General features: G+C 73.1%; 3 protein-coding genes across 3 annotated transcripts; all 3 read left to right on the top strand.

Annotated features, from left to right (window-relative positions):
• Positions 1–1,130: 1,130 nt before the first annotated feature.
• RORC (RAR related orphan receptor C) lies at positions 1,131–9,208 on the top strand (the record flags this gene model as incomplete). The annotated part of the gene is made up of 10 exons (XM_082332776.1): positions 1,131–1,218; positions 5,678–5,763; positions 5,841–5,982; positions 6,476–6,844; positions 7,025–7,146; positions 7,309–7,441; positions 7,951–8,058; positions 8,130–8,240; positions 8,799–8,908; positions 9,050–9,208. 10 exons carry the CDS (start codon positions 1,131–1,133, stop codon positions 9,206–9,208), a joined length of 1,428 nt encoding a protein of 475 aa, XP_082188902.1.
• Positions 9,209–10,173: 965 nt separating this feature from the next.
• On the top strand, positions 10,174–13,763 carry TDRKH (tudor and KH domain containing). Its single transcript, XM_082332813.1, has 12 exons — positions 10,174–10,290; positions 10,568–10,703; positions 10,971–11,077; positions 11,201–11,390; positions 11,625–11,764; positions 11,838–12,123; positions 12,435–12,601; positions 12,685–12,857; positions 12,935–12,999; positions 13,112–13,263; positions 13,336–13,416; positions 13,527–13,763. The coding sequence occupies exons 2-12, from the start codon at positions 10,580–10,582 to the stop codon at positions 13,614–13,616; spliced, it is 1,575 nt and encodes a 524-aa protein (XP_082188939.1). The 5' UTR covers positions 10,174–10,290; positions 10,568–10,579; the 3' UTR covers positions 13,617–13,763.
• Positions 13,764–14,054: 291 nt separating this feature from the next.
• On the top strand, positions 14,055–17,177 carry MRPL9 (mitochondrial ribosomal protein L9). The gene is made up of 7 exons (XM_082333011.1): positions 14,055–14,182; positions 14,347–14,506; positions 14,825–14,949; positions 15,240–15,290; positions 15,577–15,678; positions 16,113–16,196; positions 16,834–17,177. The coding sequence occupies exons 1-7, from the start codon at positions 14,102–14,104 to the stop codon at positions 16,963–16,965; spliced, it is 735 nt and encodes a 244-aa protein (XP_082189137.1). The 5' UTR covers positions 14,055–14,101; the 3' UTR covers positions 16,966–17,177.
• Positions 17,178–18,866: the final 1,689 nt, after the last annotated feature.

Raw genomic sequence — 18,866 nt, 5'->3', positions numbered from 1 at the left:
GGGTCCCCCCCCCGTGTCCCCGGTGTCTCTGTGGGGATCGGCCGCCTCCCGGGGGGCCGCGGGTGGGACCCCACGGCGGGGGGGGCTCGGCCAGGGACCCGCCGCAGGGGGAGGGCGGGGCCGGGAGTGGGCGGGGCTCGGTGGGGTGGGCGGGGCTCGGTGGGGTGGGCGGGGCCGGGCGCCCCCCGGGGGCAGCGCTGAGCGCCGGCGGCGGCAGCGGGACACGGACACGGACACGGACACGGACACGGACACGGGAGGGGGCCGGGCCGGGCCGGGGGGACGCGCGGGTGCACCCCACAGCCGCGCACACCCGGGTGCCGTGGGGTCCCGTGGGTGCACCCCGAAAACGGGCTCGTTGGGGTGCCCTGGGGTCCCATCACTGCGCCCCAGGACCGGGCACCCCGGGGTGCCCTGGGGTCCCGCGGGTGCACCCCAACGCTGAGCACCCCACGGTGTCCTGGGGTCCCCAAAGCCGGGCACACCGGGGTGCCGTGGGGCCCCATCACTGCACCCCAAAGCCGGGCACACCGGGGTGCTGTGGGGTCCCATCACTGCACCCCAAAGCCGGGCACACTGGGGTGCTGTGGGGTCCCAGGGGTGCACTCCAGGGCTGGGTACATCAGGGTGTCGTGGGGTCCCATGGCTGCACCCTAAAACTGGTACAGCGGGGTGCCCTGGGGTCCCATGGGTGCACCCCAGAGCTGGGTGCACTGGGATCCTGTGGGGTCCCATGGGTGCACCCCAAAGCCGGGCACACCGGGGTGCCCTGGGGTCCCATCAGCGTGCCCCAGGACCGGGCACCCCGGGGTGCCGTGGGGTCCCACGGGTGCACCCCAACACTGAGCACACCGGGGTGCTGTGGGGTCCCAAAAGCCGGGCACCCCGGGGTGCCGTGGGGTCCCACGGGTGCACCCCAACGCTGAGCACCCCGGGGTGCCAGGGCCGCCCCAGGGGATTTGGGGCCCGGTGCCGGTGCCCGCCCGGACGCCTGGGGTCACCAGGGTCACGGGGGTGGGGGGGCACCCCCGGCCGCCCCGCTCCCCGCGCCGCCCCTCCGTGCCTCAGTTTCCCCCCGTCCGCCCCGTGGAAAGTCGGAAATTTCCAGTGCGTGGGGCCGGGGGGGCAGGATGCCGGGGGGGGCAGGATGCCGGGGGGGCCCCGGCGCCCTTATAACGCTCGGCCGCGCCGCCCGCGCCGCCGCCGCCGCCATGCGAGGTAGGGCCTGGCGCGGGGGGCTGCGGGCGGGGGCACACGCGTGTGCGGGGCTGGGGGAGCGGGGGGGGGCGCGTGTGGCGGGGGGCGTGCGTGTGCAAGGGGGGAGCTGGCGGGCATGAGCCTGGGGCTGGGCACGCGTGTGGGCACGCGTGTGGGAGCGTGCAAGCGTGTGGGAGCGTGTGAGAGCCGACGTGCGCACCCGGAGGAGGGTGGGAGAGGGTGTGCGTGCGGGTGTGCGTGCAGGTGGGAGCATGCTGGGGTGTGCACACGCGTGTGCAAGGGTGTGGGAGCACGCAGGGCTGTGAACATGCGTGTGCAAGGGTGTGGGAGCGCGCAGAGCTGTGAACGTGTGTGTGCAAGGGTGTGGGAGCGTGCAGGGCTGTGAACACGCGTGTGCAAGGGCGTGGGAGCACACAGGCGTGCATCTGCATGCAGGCAGTCGGTGGAAACGTGCAAGAGCGGGCGTACGTGTGTGCAGGCATGGAGGAGCCTGCGGGAGCGTGTGTGCGTGTGCAAGGGGAAGGGAGCGTGTGTATGCACGTGTGCAAGCATTTGGGAGCAGGCAGGGGTGTGCACGCATGCATGCAAGCGTGTGGGAGCGCAGGCGTGCAGGTGGGAGCAGGCAGGGGCGCGTGTGCAGGGGCGTGGGGGTGCACGGGGATCTGTGTGCGCGTGCAAGCGGGTGGGAGCATGTTGAACCATGCGTGTGCAAGCAGGTGTGAGTGTGCGTGCAAGGGCAGGGTGCGGGCAGGCGTGTGCACAACCGTGCACACCTGTGGGAGCACACACGTGTGTGCAGACACGAGTGTGAGCGCGCCCACACATGTGTACGTGTGTGAGAGCACCAGGAGCTGCCGGGGCATGGCGGCTGCGTGTGTCAGCGTGTTGCAGCATCACACGTGGTTTACAGCTCACACAGGCGTGTTGGCACATGTAACAGCACAACCATGCGTGTAGTGGCGAGTGCAAGCATGTTTTGGGGCACGAGTGCAATGAGGGTTGTGTAGCTGCACCTGCACCCACTGCGGGGTCTGTGCACACGTGTTACAGCGTGTTGCTACATGCGCACACATGTTACAGCATGTTGCTGTGTGCGCACGCATGTTACAGTGTGCAGCTGCATGCACACGCATGTTAACGGTGCCTGCACCCATGTTGCAGGGCAGCGCGGCGCGTGCGGCTGTTGTACGCGGCTCCGGGTGCCCGTGTGCATGACGTGCACGCGTGTCGCGGGGTGTGCATGCCTGTCGCAGGGTGTGCACGCGTGTTGTGGGGCGTGCACGCATGTTATCGCATGTTGCCGCGCGTGCCGGCGGTGCTGCAGCACTGGGCAGCCCCGTTTCCCCCCGTGCCCGCAGCTGCGGCTGCGAGCGCCGGAGGCCGGGGGCGCGGGTGCCCCCCAGCACCCATGGGTGCCCCCGCGCACCTGCGGGTCGGGCGCTCGCCCTTAGATGTGGCGGGGGCTGGCAGCTGCGCGGGGCCGACGCAGGTGACACCGACGGGGACACGGACGGGGACACGCAGGTGGCCCCGCTCCCGCGCCGCCCCCACCCGCCGCCCCCCTGCTTTGGCACCGGGGAAACTGAGGCAGGGGCGCCGGCACCCCTGGGTGCTGGGGCCGGGTCCCCAGGGGTCCCCTCCGTCCCCTCTGCGTCATGGCGTGTTGGCCTGTGCCGTGACGTGTCTGCCCGTGTCATGGCGTGTTCTGCCGTGACACCGTGCTGGGGGGGTCAGCAGCGCCGGGTGTCCCCCTGCCCTGGGGACGGTGGGTGCTGGCGGGCACCAGCAGGTCCCCGTGGGCGCTGGGGGGGCTGAGGGTGCCGGTGGGCGTCCCCGGGGCTGACGGGTCCCTGTGGGGCTGACGGGTGCTCGTGGGGCCCGCGGGGCTGATGGGCGCCCGTGGGTGCCCGTGGAGCCGGTGGGGGCCGGTGGGTGCCCTGGGGCTGTGGGTCCCTGTGGGGCTGTGGGTGCTGGTGGGGCTGGCAGGTACCGGTGGGTGCTCATGGTAGCGATGGGTGCTGGTGGATGTTGGTGGGTGCCGCTGGGGATGACGGGTGCTGGTGGGTGCCGCCGGGGCTGATGGATGCTGGTGGAGATGATGGGTATCGGTGGGTGCCCATAGTGCTGCTGGGTGCTGCTGGGTGCTGCTGGGTGCTGCTGGGGCTGACAGGTACCGGCGGGTGCCCACGGGGCTGGTGGGTGCCCATGGGGCCGACAGGTACCGGTGGGTGCTGGTGGGGACGACAGGTAGCCGTGGGTGCCCGCGTTGCTGGCGGGCGCCCGGGGGAACGGGTGCCCGCAGGTGCGGGTGGGTGCCGTGGGAGCGGCGGGTGCCGGCGGGGAGGCGTGGGGCTGGGCGAGACCTCGTCGACCTCTCGCCACCGGTTCCCGGCAGGAGCAGCACCCGAAAGCGGCGCTTCCTGGCAGCCGCCGGCGCCGGCACCGTTGACTAATGCGGGTGCCGGGGTGCGGGGCTGACTCAAAGCGCCGAATTCCCAGGGCCCCTCCGGGCCGGCGTCGCCGTGGGGGTCCCCGGTGCCCGGCCGCCGGCGCCGGATGCGAGGGCGGCCGCCGGGCCCCAAAACTGGGGCGGGTGGAAAAAGCCGACGAAGCGGATTCGGCCCCGGGAGGAAGAGGTGCGGGCGTGTGCGCGCGTGTGCGCGCGTGAAGGAGCGGCTGCGTGTGTGCACAAGCGTGCGAGAGCGTGCACGAGGGTGTGCGGGCACGCGGGAGCGTGTGCAAGTATCGGCGGATGCGTACCAGCTTGTGCGAGCGTCCCCAAGCGTGTGAGAGCGTGCGTGGGCACGCGCAGGCGTGCACTGGCGTGTGCAAGCACACGTGAGTGTGCACAAGCGTTTGTGAACACATACAAGCGTGCGTGAATGTGTGCAAGCACAGAGAAGCGTGCAGCAGCCTGCAGGAGCGTGCACAAGCATTCAGAGGTTTGCACAACCCTTTGCAAACGTGCACGAGCACAGGCAAGTGTGCCCAAGTGTGTGTGCGTGACTGAGGGTGTGTGCATGTGCCCACGCGTGCCCAAGCGTGCCTGAACGTGCATCAGCCCCCAGCGTCCCCGTGCTTGAACGGCTGCATGCGGGTGCGCACAAGTGTGCCCGTGCGAGTGTGCAAGCGTGTAAGAGCAGGCAGGAGGGGTCTCGGGCATCTCCGAGTGTGCACAAGCGTGTGCAAGGTTGCACGGACGCACTTGTACGTGCACAAGCGCGTGCGGGGCGGAGGGTGACAAGCTGGCGGCAGTTGAGGGGCGAGAGCCCTCGGGGCGGCAGGGGTCCCCCGGGGGCTCTGGGGCATCGCCGGGGTTGGGGCCCCCCGCTGCAGGGTCCCCCCCCCGGCCCCCAGCTCTGGCACCTTTGCCCCGTGTCCCTCTGCTCCCGCGGCCCCGCTCCGTGTCCCTCGGCCCTGCTGGCCCCCAGGCTCGGCCATTCCCCGGCTCTGCCGTCCCCAGCCCCGGCGTCCCCATTCCCACGGCTCCGGTGCCCCCAGCCCCGTGAGCGCACCCCAGGGCCCCCCGCCCGCCGGTGCCAGGGCTGTACCAAGCTGTGCCAGGGCCACGCCGGGGCCGTGCCGGGCCGTGCCGGGCTGTGCCGGGGCGGCGGGCGCCTTCCTGCGAGGTGGGGCCGTGTCCCAGTTGCGGCTTCGCCGGCGCTCGCTGCCGCTGCGGTTTCAGCAGCCCCCGGCGTCCGGCAGGGCCCACCCTGTGCCGGGGCCACGGGGGGACGCCCGGGGCACCCAGGGGCTCCTGGGGGGCCCTGAGCGCGGGGAGGGTGTTGGAGCCCGTGGGGTGCCATCGGCACCAAAGGTGCCGCGGGGAGCCCAAAGGTGCCGCGGGGAGCCCATAGGTGCCGCAGGGAGCTCGTAGGTGCCGCGGGGAGTCCATGTGAGCCCATAGGGACCACGCGAGCTCATGGGGGGCACATGAGCCCCTAAGTGACACCTGGGTCCATAGGGGACACCGATGCCCATAGGGGACACGCGAGCCCACGGAGTCCCGGTGAGAATGTGGGTGGCAGACGTGGTCCCCAAGAGGACACGCGGTCCCACGGGGACTGCAGGAGCCCCTGGGGTGACACGGGAACCTAGCGGGGACACGGGAGCCTGCGGGGTGGCGTGGGGGCCCACAGGGGACGTGAGCCTGTGGGGGCCACGTAAGCCCACAGCGGCCACGTGAGCCCGCGTGGCGACACGTGAACCTGTGAGGGACACGTGAGCCCACAGGGGACACGTGAGGCCATAGGTGCCATGTGAGCCCATAGGGGACGTACGAGCCCGTAGGGGACACCTGGGCCCGTAGGGGACCCGTGAGCCCGGGGGGCGTGTGCGAGGACACAGATGGCGCACGCGGTCCCACGGGTGCCACGGGAGCCCGGAGGGGCCGTGAGCTCCCGGTGAGCCCCGGGGGAGCCCTCGGGGCGGGCGCCCACCCCGTCCCTCCCGCCCGCAGCCCACATCGAGGTGATCCCCTGCAAGATCTGCGGGGACAAATCCTCGGGGATCCACTACGGTGTCATCACCTGCGAGGGCTGCAAGGTGGGCCGGGCGCCGGGGGGGCCGGGGGTGCCGGCAGGGTGCCGGGGGTGCCGGCACGGCGGTGACCCCCTGCGCAGGGCTTTTTCCGGCGCAGCCAGCAGAGCAGCCTGAGCTACGCCTGCAGCCGCCAGCAGAACTGCCCCATCGACCGGGCCAGCCGCAACCGCTGCCAGCACTGCCGCCTGCAGAAGTGCCTGCGCCTCGGCATGTCCCGCGACGGTGGGTGCCCACCCCAGGCCACGGGTGCAGCCCCCTCCCCGCGGCGGGGTGCAGCCCCACAGCTGGGTGCACCCCCAACCCCGTACCTGGGTGCAGCCCCCGCCCCAGAACTGGGTGCAGCCCCCTCCCCGCGGCGGGGTGCAGCCCCACAGCTGGGTGCACCCCCAACCCCGTACCTGGGTGCAGCCCCCGCCCCAGAACTGGGTGCAGCCCCGGCCCCGTGCCCGCCGGCCGTGCCCCCCGGGGCCGCGGCTGCCTGGGGATGGCGAGGCGCCCCGGGGGGCCGCGGTGTCCCCGGGAGGAAGCGGAGGGGCCGTGGGTGCGCCCGGAGGAAGCGGGCCGGCGGGGGCCACCGTGACACGCGCGTGGGGCCGGAAAGCCCCGGTGCCACGGCTATGTAGGTCGCGGGGAGCCGGGGCCGGTGCCTGCACACGCACGCAGACACGCGTGTGGCACGCGTGTCCCCCAGCGCCACCGCCGCCTCTCCCCGCAGCCGTCAAGTTCGGCCGCATGTCCAAGAAGCAGCGGGACCGGCTGCACGCCGAGGTGCAGCAGCAGCTGGAGCAGCGGCAGCAGGAGCGGGTGGCCGAGGGGGCACCCGCCATCTCTCTGGGGCTGTCGGGGTGCCGGGGCCACCCGCTGACCCCCGCCGGCACCCCGGGGTGCCCCGGCGCCCACCACGGCGGGACGGAGGGCAGGGCTGGTCCCACGGTGGCGGCGGAGCCGGGGTGGCTGGAGGGGACCAAGCGGGGCCCGGATGGGGACAGGGACAGGGCTGGGGACAGGGACGGCCCCGACCTCTACCCCCACCCCGATGTCGGCAGCCTCCTGGAGTCACCCACATCCTCTGGCGTGGAGATCGGTGAGTCGCTGGGTGCCACGTGCCCATGGGGGCTGGCTCCGTCACCCATGGGTGCTCCAGGGTGGTGGGACCTGGCTCCATTGCTGACGGGTGCTGGGCGGTGGTGGGACCTTGCCCACTGGGGACATGGGCAAGGGCTGCCTGCCCCGTCCCCGAGCCCCCGTCCCCGTGTCCCCGCAGAGCACCTCACCCAGAATGTCCTCAAGTCGTACCGGGAGACCTGCCAGCTCCGCGCCGAGGACCTGCAGCTCCGGCGCTGGGACACCTTCTCCCGCGAGGAGGTCTGCGCCTACCAGAAGAAGGTGAGGCCAGCGGGTGGGGACAGGGGAGGGGGCACGGTGGTCCCAGGGCACCCGGAGGATGCCGAGGGCCGGGTGCCGGGGCTCCGGCGTGGTGCAGAGCGATGGGGACGCTCTCGGGGGCTTGGGGAGGGTTTGGGGTGGGGGTGACGGCCGGTCCCGCAGCCGATGGAGGAGATGTGGCAGCGCTGCGCCGGGCGCATCACCGAGGCCATCCAGTACGTGGTGGAGTTCGCCAAGCGCCTGCGCGGCTTCATGGACCTCTGCCAGAACGACCAGATCGTCCTCCTCAAAGCGGGTACGGGGCCACCTCGTCCCCTGTCCCCAGCCCCAGGGTCACCACATCCCCTGTCCCCAGCCCCGCAGCCCCTGCTGCCCCCATCTCCCCAGCCCTGGTGTCCCCGGGCAATGGGATGCTCTGGTCCCATCAGGGAGGTGACAGTCCCTACAGGATGCCATGGTCCCATTGGGAGGTGACGGTCCCCAAGGGATGGTGTGGTCCCATCACGGGGTGGCAGTCCCTATGGGCTGCTCTGGTCCCAGCAGGGAGGAGACAGTCCCATGGGTCCCACCAGGGAGGTGACAGTCCCCAGGGGCCACTGCAACCGCACTGGGGAGGTGACAGTCCCGTGGGTCCTGCCGGGGAGGTGACAGTCACCAGGGGCCACCCCGACCCCACCGGGGAGGTGACGGCCCCCAGGGCTGGTGCCACCGGGGCACCAACCCAACGCCCAGCAGTGGCACCGCGGGGCCCCGTGTCCCCGGTGCCACCGTCCCCGTCCCCGTCCCGCTGCCGGGCGGTGGCAGGCGCCATGGAGGTGGTGCTGGTGCGCATGTGCCGAGCCTTCAACTCCGACAACCGGACCGTCTTCTTCGAGGGCAAGTACGCCGGTGCCGAGCTCTTCCGATCCCTGGGTAGGGCTGGGGACGCGGGGGGACGCGCGGGGGGACACGTGGGGACGCGTGGTGACGAGGGCTCCCCGCAGGCTGCCACGAGCTCATCAGCTCCATCTTTGACTTCGCCCAGAGCCTCTGCGCTCTGCACTTCTCGGAGAGCGAGGTGGCCCTCTTCAGCGCCCTCGTCCTCATCAACGCCAGTGAGGGCCCCCCGCGTCCCCCCGCGTCTCCCCGTGCCTCAGTTTCCCTCCCCGGCCCCGCAGGAACCCAGAACCCCGTGGTTTTCTCCTAAAGCAGCTGCTGGGGTTGGGTGTCCTCAGCTGGCCTCTGCTGTCCCCCCCGTCCCTGTGGTGTCCCCACCCTGTCCCCAGCCCTGTCCCTGTCCTGTTGTGGTCCCCACCTTGTCCACATCCGCATCCCGTCCTGCCACGGTCCCGTCTCTCCCCATCGCCATCCCTGCCCTTGTCCCCATCTCCATCCTCATCCCGTCCTTGTCCCCATCCTTGTCCTTTCCCATCCTTGTCCCCATCCCTGTCCCCGTGCCTGTCCTGTCCCCATCCTCGTGCCAATCCCATCCCATCCCTGTCCCCATCCTCATCCTCATCCTCATCCCATCCCCGTCCCCATCCTTTTCCATCCCCTTCCCTGTCCCCATCCTTGTCCCCGTGCCCATCCCATCCCTGTCCCCATCCTTTTCCATCCCCATCCCTGTCCCCATCCCCACGCCACCCGCCACGTCCCCTGTCCCCTGTCCCCAGACCGGCCGTGGCTGCAGGAGCAGGCGAAGGTGGCACGGCTGCAGGGACACCTGGAAGTCGCCTTCCGCCTCCTGCTGCGCCGGACGCACCGCGAGGGGCTCCTGGCCAGGGTGCGGCGCGGGGGGACCGGGGGGCCGCAGGGCGGGGGGGTCTGCCACGGGCAGGGGGTCACGCCGGGGCGTGGGGCGACCCGCGTGGCCCGCGTCACCCCGCGCGGCAGGCGTGTGACGGCCGCGTGTCCCCGCGGGCAGCTGCCGCCGCCGGGGCGCCTGCGGGCGCTGTGCTCGCAGCACGTGGAGCAGCTCCAGGCCTTCCGCCGCCTGCACCCCGGGGTGCTGCACGCCGCCTTCCCCCCGCTCTACCGCGAGCTCTTCGCTTCCGAGGCCGAGGCCCCCGGCAGCGCCCGCTGAGCCCCCGCCGCGGGCCGGGCACCGGGGGCCTCGCCCTGCCCTCCCCCTGCCTCCCGCCTGCCCGCGGCCGGGGGCGGCGGGGAGCGCCGGCACCCACGGGTGCTCCCCCGGCCGGGGACACCGGCGCCGGGCCGGGCTCCAGCACCCACGGAGGATCCAACACCCGGAGGGGCTCCGGCGCCCAGCGACGCTCCGTCACCCGGCGATGCCCCGTCACCCGGCGATGCCCCGTCACCCAACAGGGTTTTGTCACCCCGTGATGGTCTGTCACCCGGTGATGCTCCGTCACCCAGAGGAGCTTCGTCACCCGGTGACACTCCATCACCCAGTGATGCTCCGTCACCCGGCGGGGCTCCGTCACCGAGGAGGCTCCGTCACCCGGCGGGGCTGCACCGCCTGTGGGTGCCCCGGCCCCCGGGGGTGCCCCTGCGCTCCCCGGGGCCGCAGGCTCCCGCGTGGGCCCCCACGGGTGTCCCGGCCCGGCCGGGGCCGCGGCTGTACCGGGGCGGAATAAAGGCATTTGGGGGGACAGCGTGTCCGTGGGCTGCGTCACGGGGGGATGGGGGGGGCGGGGGGGAGATGGGCGTGGCCCCGGTGACACCGGGTGCGGCGGACACGGCGCGAGCCCCGCCCCGCCTCCCGGGACCCCACGGCCACGCCACGCGGGGCATCGCGGGGCGGGGCAAAGCCTCCCCCGCGCTCGCTGACGGGACCCCCCGCCCGTCACTCCCCGCTCAGGGCCCGAGGCCCCTCTGCTGCTCGCTGATTGGCTCCATCCGGCGACGGCGCGGCGCGGATTGGCCGCTTTATTCCCAGGCCGGTGCCGTGCCCCGCCCCCTCGCCCCTCTCCTCCCTCCCCTCCCGTGGGAGGCCGTCCGGGGATTGGCCACCGCCCCTTCACGGTGATTGGTGGGGCGGGGAGGAGCGGCGCTGTGATTGGAGCGCGGCGGGAGGGGGCGGGGCTAGCGGCGTCTGGGCGCGTAAGGCGGCGGCGGCGGCGCGGGGGGACCGGGGGGCGCCGGGCCCGGGGCCCCGCTCGGAGCCGGCACCCGGGGGCTGCCCCGCCGCGACCGGGCTCCCAGGTAGCTTGAGGCCGCCCCGGGAAGCGACGGGGCCGCGGGGGGGTGGGGGGGTGTCGGTGCCCACCCGCTGCGGCGGCTCCTCTGCCGGGGAGCCGCGGCCTGTTCCGGCGGGACCGGGACCGGGACCGGGGCCGGGGCCGAGGCGGGCTCGGGCCGGAGCGCCTGCTCCGCGGGTGGCCGAGCCCTCTGCAGCGGGAGTGGGGGCGGCGGAGGGTGCCTCGGTGCGGGGGGCCCGGCCTGGGGCCTGGCTCTCCCGGTAAAGCCTCTCCTTCCTCAGGCCGCGGGGAAGATGTCGGCGGAGCGGGGTTACTGGAGCAGCCTGACGCCGCCGCAGAAAGCCGCGGTGGTCCTGGGGATCCCGGCCGGCGCCGCCGTCCTCTACATCCTGTACCGCAGGTACCGGGAGAGCCGAGGTGGGTGTCGCGGCCCCCCGTGTCGTTCCCACCCTTCCCACGCGTGGGCTTGGGCCTTCAGCTGCCTCCCCCTGCCCCGACCTCCCCTCGCCTTCCCCAGACGTGCCCCTGGCATTTCCAGAGCTTCCGTGGGCCCCCTCCCTGGGGCCGGGGAGGCTGTTGGAGTAGCTTCGCCCGCTTTGAGTCTCTCTGGTGCTGTTTGTAACCCCCCCGGGGTGGCGGTGGCTGTGGGGACCCACTGCCGTCACCCTGCCGCTCTGCCCTCAGAGGAGCGGCTGACCTTCGTGGGAGATGAGGAGCTGGAAATGGAGGTGCGAGTCCCCCGGGCGGCCGTGAAATCCATCATCGGCCGGAAGGGAGCCACTATCAAAAAGGTAAGTGATGCCGGAGGCTCGCGGGGGTGACGGGAAAGGGCCAGGTCGCTCCTGCGGGACGTTTACTGGGAGCCCCAGTAAATGGCAGCGTGGGGGCTGGTCCCCCCCGCCCTGTGCCCGCAGCTAAGCCAAGAGACGGGGGCTCGCATCGACGTGGAGAGAGAGGACGAGGGCGAGGAGACGGTGCTGCTGATCTCGGGCTCCCCCGGCCAAGTCTGCCGGGCGAAAGCCGCCGTCCACCAGATTGTGACGGAGAGCGCCCCGGTGTCGGAGCAGCTCTGCGTGCCCCAGAGAGCCGTCGGCAGGATTATCGGTACCTCTGCTCCCCCGGGGCCCTTCCACCCCCCCCGGGGAGGCAGGGGACAGCGGGAGGTGTCACAAATTGACCCTGTCGGTGTCTGCGGCGGCACAATTGCCCTCAAAAGCCACAACAGCATGAGCGGGTCAGGGCAGGAGGGCCCCAAGGGTTCCCTGCAGGATGGAGGTTGGCTCCTGCTCTGAGTCCGCTCTGCCTCGGTTTCCCGGGGCTTTCCCCTGTCTCCTGCAGGCCGGGGCGGCGAGACGGTGCGGGGCATCTGCCGCAGCTCGGGGGCCAAAGTGCTCTGCGAGCGCGAGGCCGACGCCGGCCTGGCCCCCGTCAGGGTCATCCAGCTCTCGGGGACGCGGAAGGAGGTGGCGGCTGCCAAGGTGAGCAGGAGGCAGCGGGGCAGGGGGGCGGCTCGGCCCCCCAGCCCAACCCTCTCCTCTTCCCCCCACCAAGAAACTCATCATGGAGAAGCTGATGGAAGACGACGCCTTCCGGAAGGAGCTGGCCCAGTCAACGGCGATGCGGTGCCAGCGCAAGCAGCCCCTGGGCAGCCGGCGGGAGCCGGAGCCGCTCCCCGACGGGTCGCTGGAGCGCAGGGAAGAGGACGGGGGCTCGTCCTGGGGTGAGGGCTCACTCCTGGGCCAGGCTCCCTTTGAGGAGGCGGAGGAGCTGGAGGATGAGAGCGAGGAGCTGGAGGAGCCGGCGGCAGGGCCTGACGCAGCAGTGCCGAAATTCGAGGGTGAGAGAAACATTTGCATCATCCCCAGGGTGCGAGGGGAAAACCGCGCTGGGGGGGGTGTGTTTGCGGGGGCCCCTTGGGGGCTGCAGGACGTCGGGAGCCATTTCCATGGCGCCGGGTCACCCCGGGTTGCCTGCGGCTTCCTCGGGCTCGCTCCCTCTGTCCCCGCTCCGCGTGCTGGCGTGGCCGGAGCCGAGGCCGGGCAGGGCGGCTTGGCCGCCTCCCGGGCCCTTGCCGGAGCCGTTTGTCCCAGGGGGCCCCTCGGTCACCCCGCCCGGCCCTCACTGGGGCTCCCCGTGCTTTGCCCGTAGTTCCCAGCCCCGATTTCAGCTTCCACGCCGACGAGCACCTGGAAGTTTACGTCTCGGCCGCGGAAAACCCCAGCCACTTCTGGATCCAGATCATCGGCCACCGCAGCCTGCAGCTGGACAAGCTGACCACCGAGATGCGGCAGTACTACCAGAGCAGCGGCTCCGCGGTGAGGCCCCGCCAGGCGCTGCCCGCCCGTCCCCCCGCTCCCCTTGCCTCTCCCGGGGCCGTCACCCGCCCTGTCCCCCCCAGGCAGAGCTCGCCACCGCCCAGGCAGGGGACATCGTGGCCGCTCCCTACGGGGACAGCAGTGACTGGTACCGAGCCCGCGTCCTGGGCACCCTGGAGAACGGCAACCTTGATCTTTACTACGTGGATTTTGGGGACAACGGGGAGGCCCCCCGCGAGGCGCTGCGGGCCCTGCGGTGAGCGCGGGGCCTCGCCTGGGGGCTGGTTTGTGGCGGGGCGGCGCGGCCTCACGCTGGCTTTCTCTCCCCGGCAGGAGCGACTTCCTGAGCCTGCCCTTCCAGGCCATCGAGTGCAGCCTGGCCGGCGTCGCGCCCGCCGGTGAGCGGGGACCGCGGGGCGCTGGGGTCGGCCGTGTCCCTTCCCGGCAGACGCCGCCGGCGTCGGCCGCTCCCAGCCCGGGCCCCGCTCACCCCGTTAATCCTCTCCGCAGGCGCCGGGTGGGAAGAGGCGGCCCTGGACGCCTTCGACCGCCTCACCCACTGCGCCGCCTGGGAACCGCTGGTGGCCAAAATTTCCAGTTACGTCCAGTCGGGGCTGGGCACCCGGCCCAACGTCAGGCTCTACGACCTCCGCCACGGGCAGGTGAGTCCCCGCCGCGCTCCCGGGAGCCCCGGCTCCCTCGGCCGCACCCCGACCCCTCCGCTCTCCCCACAGAGCCTGGACGTTGGCGCGGAGCTGGTGCGGCTGGGCCACGCCGTGCCCTGGCCCCAGGAGGAGGCCGCGGCGGAGACGCCGGTGAGCGGGAGCAGGCGCGGGACGGGGGCGGGAGCCAGCCCTGCTACCGGGGGACGGTTCCTTCCCAGCATCCCGGCGGACGGTGCCTGACCCCGCTCTTCCCGCCGCAGGAGGACGTCGCCCGCGCCTCCCCGGAGCCCCGGCAGAGTCCCGGTGCCTGCGGCGCCGCCGCCGTCCTGACGGAGGGGAGCTCCCGCTGACGGCCCCACCAGCGGCATCGTCCCTGCGGAGCCCCGGAGGGCGAGGGGCTGCCGCCGTCACCGCTCACGCCCCGTCTCCCCGTTCCCGGTTGCCCTCGGGCTGTTTCCCCCCCAGCCCGGGGCAAGAACGGTTTTGGGGTCGGGATTCAATAAAGGAGAATTCACCGCTGTCCCTGTCCGCTCCCTCCCGGGACGGGGCCCCGGTTTCCCGGGAGGCTGCTCGGGATCCCGGCGCTCCTGACGGGAGGCCATGGGGGGGTCTGGGGTACGGAGGGGGGGGAAGTGGTGTTACTGGGCTCCCGACTGGGAGCACTGGGCGCAGGCGCGCGGCGGGCAGCCCCCGGTGGGGTCCTCGGGCGCCGGGACCGGCGCCGGTGGCGCAGGCGCGGGGCGGGGGCCTGCGCGGGGTCCTCGGGCGGCGCAGGCGCGCGGCGGGCAGCCCCGCGGGGTCCTCGGGCGGCGCCGGGAGCGGCGCGGGGGCCGCCATGTTGGGCCGGGGGGCGGCGGGGGGCTGCGGCCTGCTGCTGCGGGCGGCGAGCCGCGCCCTGAGCCTCAGCCACGGCCGGGTGAGGGGCGCCGGGGCGCCGGGGGGGGCGGTACCGGGGTGTCCGTGAGGGCGGCGGGGGCGGCTGTTGGGGCACCGGGGGGGTGTAGGGTGCGTATTCCCCGCGTACCCGGGCCGCGGAGCCGGGGGGCCGGGCTCGGGGCTGAGCCCTGGCTCCCGCGGCAGGGGACGGTGGTGGTGGAGCGGTGGTGGCAGGTCCCGCTCAGCAAAGAGGGGCGGCAGCCGCGCCTGCACCCCCGCAGGCACCGCGTCTACAGGCTGCTGGAGGACACCAAGCACCTGCCCAAGGCGGAGATGGAGCTGATCCTCACCCAGTCGGTGGAGGGTACGTCCCCTTCCCGGGCCGGGCCCCGGCCGCGGGCCTTAACCCCGCTTCCGTCCCGCTTTGCCCCCGCCCGCGCAGGGGGAGGCGGGATCCCCCCGCTGGGTCCCGTTTCCAACGGCCCGGCGGCGGCAGGGATTCACCCCTCGGGCTGCGGGAGGATGCGGGGCTGCAGAGCCCTGAAACCAATAATTTATGGCCTTTTGGGTCTTTTTTCTTTAAACCTCCGTCAGAGGGGACCGCAGAGCTGCCGCGGGGGCTGCGGGGCTGGCGCTCCCCCCCTCGCTAGCGTCGCCTCTCCTCTCGCCCCCCTCCTCGCAGATTTGGGGAACCGGGGAGACGTGGTCAGCGTGAAGAAACACCTGGGTCGCAACAAGCTGCTGCCGCAGGGGCTGGCTGTCTACGCCTCGCCGGAGAACAGAAAGATGTTTGAGGAGGAGAAGAAGGTGAGTCGGCGCGGAGGGGGTTCCCCGGGCGTTTTTAGCCCATCCACGCGTTGAAATCGGGAGATCCTACGGAAGGAGCGGCGATTGCGGTTTCAAAGGGTCGGTTGCTCTTCGGGATCGTCCTTGTCTCCCTCCACCCACGCGTTTGTGGTTTTGTGGGGTGAGATCTGCTGATCGCCTTACAAGTACGGCGCCACGATGAGCCCCGGCAGTGTGCCGGCAGGCTCCCCGGCATGCGGCGTTGCCGAGCGTGCCCTTCGTTTATTCCCCTCGATCCCTTTTCCTTGCAGCTGCGCCAGGAAGGGAAGCTGGAGGTGCTCCAGACCCAGAGCGGGGAGAAGGTGAGCGGGGGGCCACCAGCCAGTCCGGAGTTGTTCCCGAGAAATCCCTGAGTCCCGGACAGCACAAAGCCTCCGCCGGCGCCTCTTGGCCAGGTCCCCCTCCCTCCGGCTGCGGCCGGAGCAGGCAGCTGCCTGCACGTGTGCGCTTCCCGGTGCGGGTTGAGGGCTGCGGCAGCCCCGTGCCCCCATCGCAAGCCCCTCGGGACCTCGCCGACTTCCCAGCCGGAGCGTCGGGAGCGCAGCCCTCTCCCCTCTGCCCCCGACACCTTCCTCCCCGCCCTCACAGACCATCAGGTTCCTCAAGAGCTGCCGCCTCGAGGTGGGCATGAAAAACAACGTCAAGTGGGAGCTGAACAACGAAATCGTGGCTCGCCACTTCCTCAAAAACGTGAGTGGTTCTCGCCGGCGTTGCCCGAAGCCGGCTCCGCGCCGGCCGGGAGCTCTGTGCCGCTGCCGGGAGCGAGCGGGGCCGCGGGAGTCGGTCGTGCGGTCCCAGATCCCGGGGGATGTGGCCGAAGGGGTTTAGCTGGGGTTGGGGGAGCCAGCGGCGCCTCCGTGGCTGGTCTGGGGCTCAGCCGAGGCGCGTGCCGAGAGCGGCTCAGCGGAGGCCCTAAGCCCTTAAGGGGATTAAGAAAGGGAGATGGCAAGGGGGGAGATGAGGCTGCCCCCCCTCGTGGCACGGCGGGAGCCGGGGAGCCCCGCGGGTGGCTCGGGGCCTGGCAGCCCTGCCCGCGCCGCGCCGGGGGCGCCAGCAAGGGGCTGGGGGGCCGGGGGGCTGCCCCCCTCCCCGGCCTTCACTCCTGCTCTCGTTTTGTTTCCCAGCTGCGGGTTTTCGTCCCTCCCCACGCGCTGAAGCTGCCGGAGGAGCCCATCACCAGGTGGGGCGAGTACTGGTGCGACGTGACGGTGAGCGAGCGGCCCCTCGGTGCCCCCTCCCCGCCGCCCTCCCGGCTCCGCAGCCTCGCTTCCCTTCTCCGCACCCCTCCACCCCCACGGGGGTCCCACGCCGGGAGTCTCGCCCACACCAGAGACGCCCAGAGCCGAGCCGGCGGTGCCCGATCTCTGGCACAGGCTGGCGTGCGAGGAGCGGAAATACTTTATTTAAAAAAAAAAAAAAAAAAGCAATGAAAACCCCATCCCCGCGACCTAGATAGATGAGGGCGTCTCCTCGCCCGCCGCCATTCATCTTTTGTCCTTCCCAGCCCCTCCAGGGAGCGGAGCCGGCTCCAAAACTGCCTCCCGCCGCTCCGAATCCGTGTCACCGCCACCGGCCGCCTCGGCAGAGGCTCCTGCTTCATTCGCTGCGCTGAATTCCCGCGGCGAGTGGGGAAGGGAAGGGGCGAGGGCACCCCGCCACCCTCCCACTTCCCAGCTTTCCCCTGCTCCTTCCCCAAGCTCAGATCCCACCGGGATTTAGGGATGGAGCTACCGTGGGTGCAGGACGGGGGAGAGAAGCGAGAGCAGCCGCAAGCGGGGGGCCGGCGGCCGCTCCCGGGGGGACACGGGGGGGTTCCCCGGCCGTGACCCCCCTCCCGTGCCGCAGGTGAACGGGCTGGAGACCGTCCGGGTGCCCATGGCGGTGGTGAAGTTCCTGCGGCCCAAGACCAAGCGCTACAAGCACTGGCTGGCGCAGCAGCAGGCGCAGCTGGCGGCACAGCGGGAGGCTCTGCTCTGAGCTGGGGGGGCCCCGGCGCCCCGGCGCGGGCCCGGCACCGGTTTGGTACCGGTAGGCGCTGGGAGAATGGGGGGGGGTTCCCCGGCATGGACTTGCGGGGGTTCCCCCCCGGGACTGGTCTGTCACGGGGCAGGGGGGCTGTTCCTGCGCGCCCCCCTGCTCCCCGCCGGCGCTGCCGGCACGGCTGCACCCAATAAAGGGCTCGGCGTGGCTTGGAGCGTGGTGGGGTCCCCTCCGGGGTGGGGGTGGGACGGGGGGGGTGGGAGATGTGGTGTGGGGGGGTCCGGCTCCCCGGGGACTCCCTGTGCACCCTCTCCTGGTGCAGCCCCCCCCCCGCAATGGCCCCCCCGGGGTGCGCCGGCGGGGAACGGTGACACCGCGGCGGGGAACGGTGACACCGCAGCAGCACAGGACACCGGGCGCGGGGTCTCACCGCCTGTTATTGGGGCGAGACCCCCTCCTCCCCCCTCTGACTCTTCCTCAGCTCCTCCTGGATCCGGCCCGGCAGCTCCGGCTGGGTGAAGTACCCTGGGGGGGCAGTGGGGTGAGTGGGGGGCTCTGGGGACCCTTGGGGCCCCCCCCAGGGCCCACCCCCGGGCTGTGGGGTCCCCGCGGGCTGTGGGGACCCCCCTGGGCTGCGGGGACCCCCGGTACCCCCTCACCTGTGGCGAACTCCAGGACGTCAGCCGGTCGCCGGCGCAGCAGCTCCCTGGGGGGGGGGTTGTGGGGTTTTGGGGGGAAAGGGGCCGATTTCCCGCACCCCCGCGAGGGTGAGCGGGGGTCCGTGGCTCTCCGCTCCCGCGGGTTTTTGCGGGGGGGGGGGGTCGCGTCCCACCTGAGGAAGCCCCGCAGCAGCAGCCGGGCCTCGGGGTGCGCCCGCAGGTAGCGCTCGCTGCTCAGGCGGAGCGTGGGCTGTGGGGGGGCTCTGTCACCCGGGGGTGGCCCCACGCCCCCCCCAGGGCCGCACCGCCGCGGGGGGGGGGGGGGTCCCCCACAGCCCACGCGTGATCGTGGGGGACGGGGACCCCCGCGGGTGCCGCACCGGTACCTGGTGGGGACGCGGCGGCGGTTGCGGCGACGCCATCTTGGCCGTGCCCGGAGCGGCCCGTCGCCATGGCAACGGCGGGACACGCACGCACACGCACACGCGGGACACGGGGGCGGGGGGGGGGGGGGCGCGTGTCCCCGGTGCACGATGGGGCCGGGCCGCGTCCGTGGGGCCGCGTCCGTGGGGCCGTGCCCGCCGCGCCGCCCCGCCCCGGCGCTCAGCACCGGGGACAGCGCCGGGCGGCCGCGGCGTGGGGACGGACGGACGGGCGGACGGACGCGGGGACACGCGGGGACGGACACACGGACTCGCTCCCCCTCCCCTCCCGCCCCCCGTGTGCGCACACGCGCGCACACGCGCGCGCGCCCCGGGGCTGCGCGCGCCCCCCGTGCCTGCACACGGACACGGACACGCGTGCGCGCCCGCCCGCCCCTCTGCACGCAGGCAGGCACGAGCGCAGCCCCGCGCACCCCCGCGCACCCCCGCCCCCGCGGAGCCCCGGGCCGAGGCGCCGCCGGTGTCCGGTAGCCGGTGCCGAGGCCCGGTGCCGGTGCACGGTGCCCAGCCCGGTGCCGGTGCCCAGGTCTCGGTGCCGGTATCCGGTTGCCGGTGCCGGTGCCCAGGTCCCGGTGCCCGGTGCCGGTGCCGCTCTGACATCAGCACCGGGCGGGGCGGGGCGGGGCGGCCCCGGGCGGGGAAGAAAAGCGGCGAGCGGGGTCGGGCCCCTCCGGAGCCGGGGCCGGGGCCGGGGCGCAGCGGGCGCGGGGCTCCGCCGCCACCGGGGCTCTCGGGGAGCGCGGCCGCCATGGGCCGGGCCGGGCGCTGACCCCCCCGGTACCGGGGCCGGGGCCCC

Source organism: Platalea leucorodia (genome assembly GCF_965183815.1).
Source record: "Platalea leucorodia genome assembly, chromosome: 24".
NCBI lineage: Eukaryota > Metazoa > Chordata > Aves > Pelecaniformes > Threskiornithidae > Platalea > Platalea leucorodia.
This window is presented reverse-complemented; position numbering and strand designations above follow the sequence as displayed.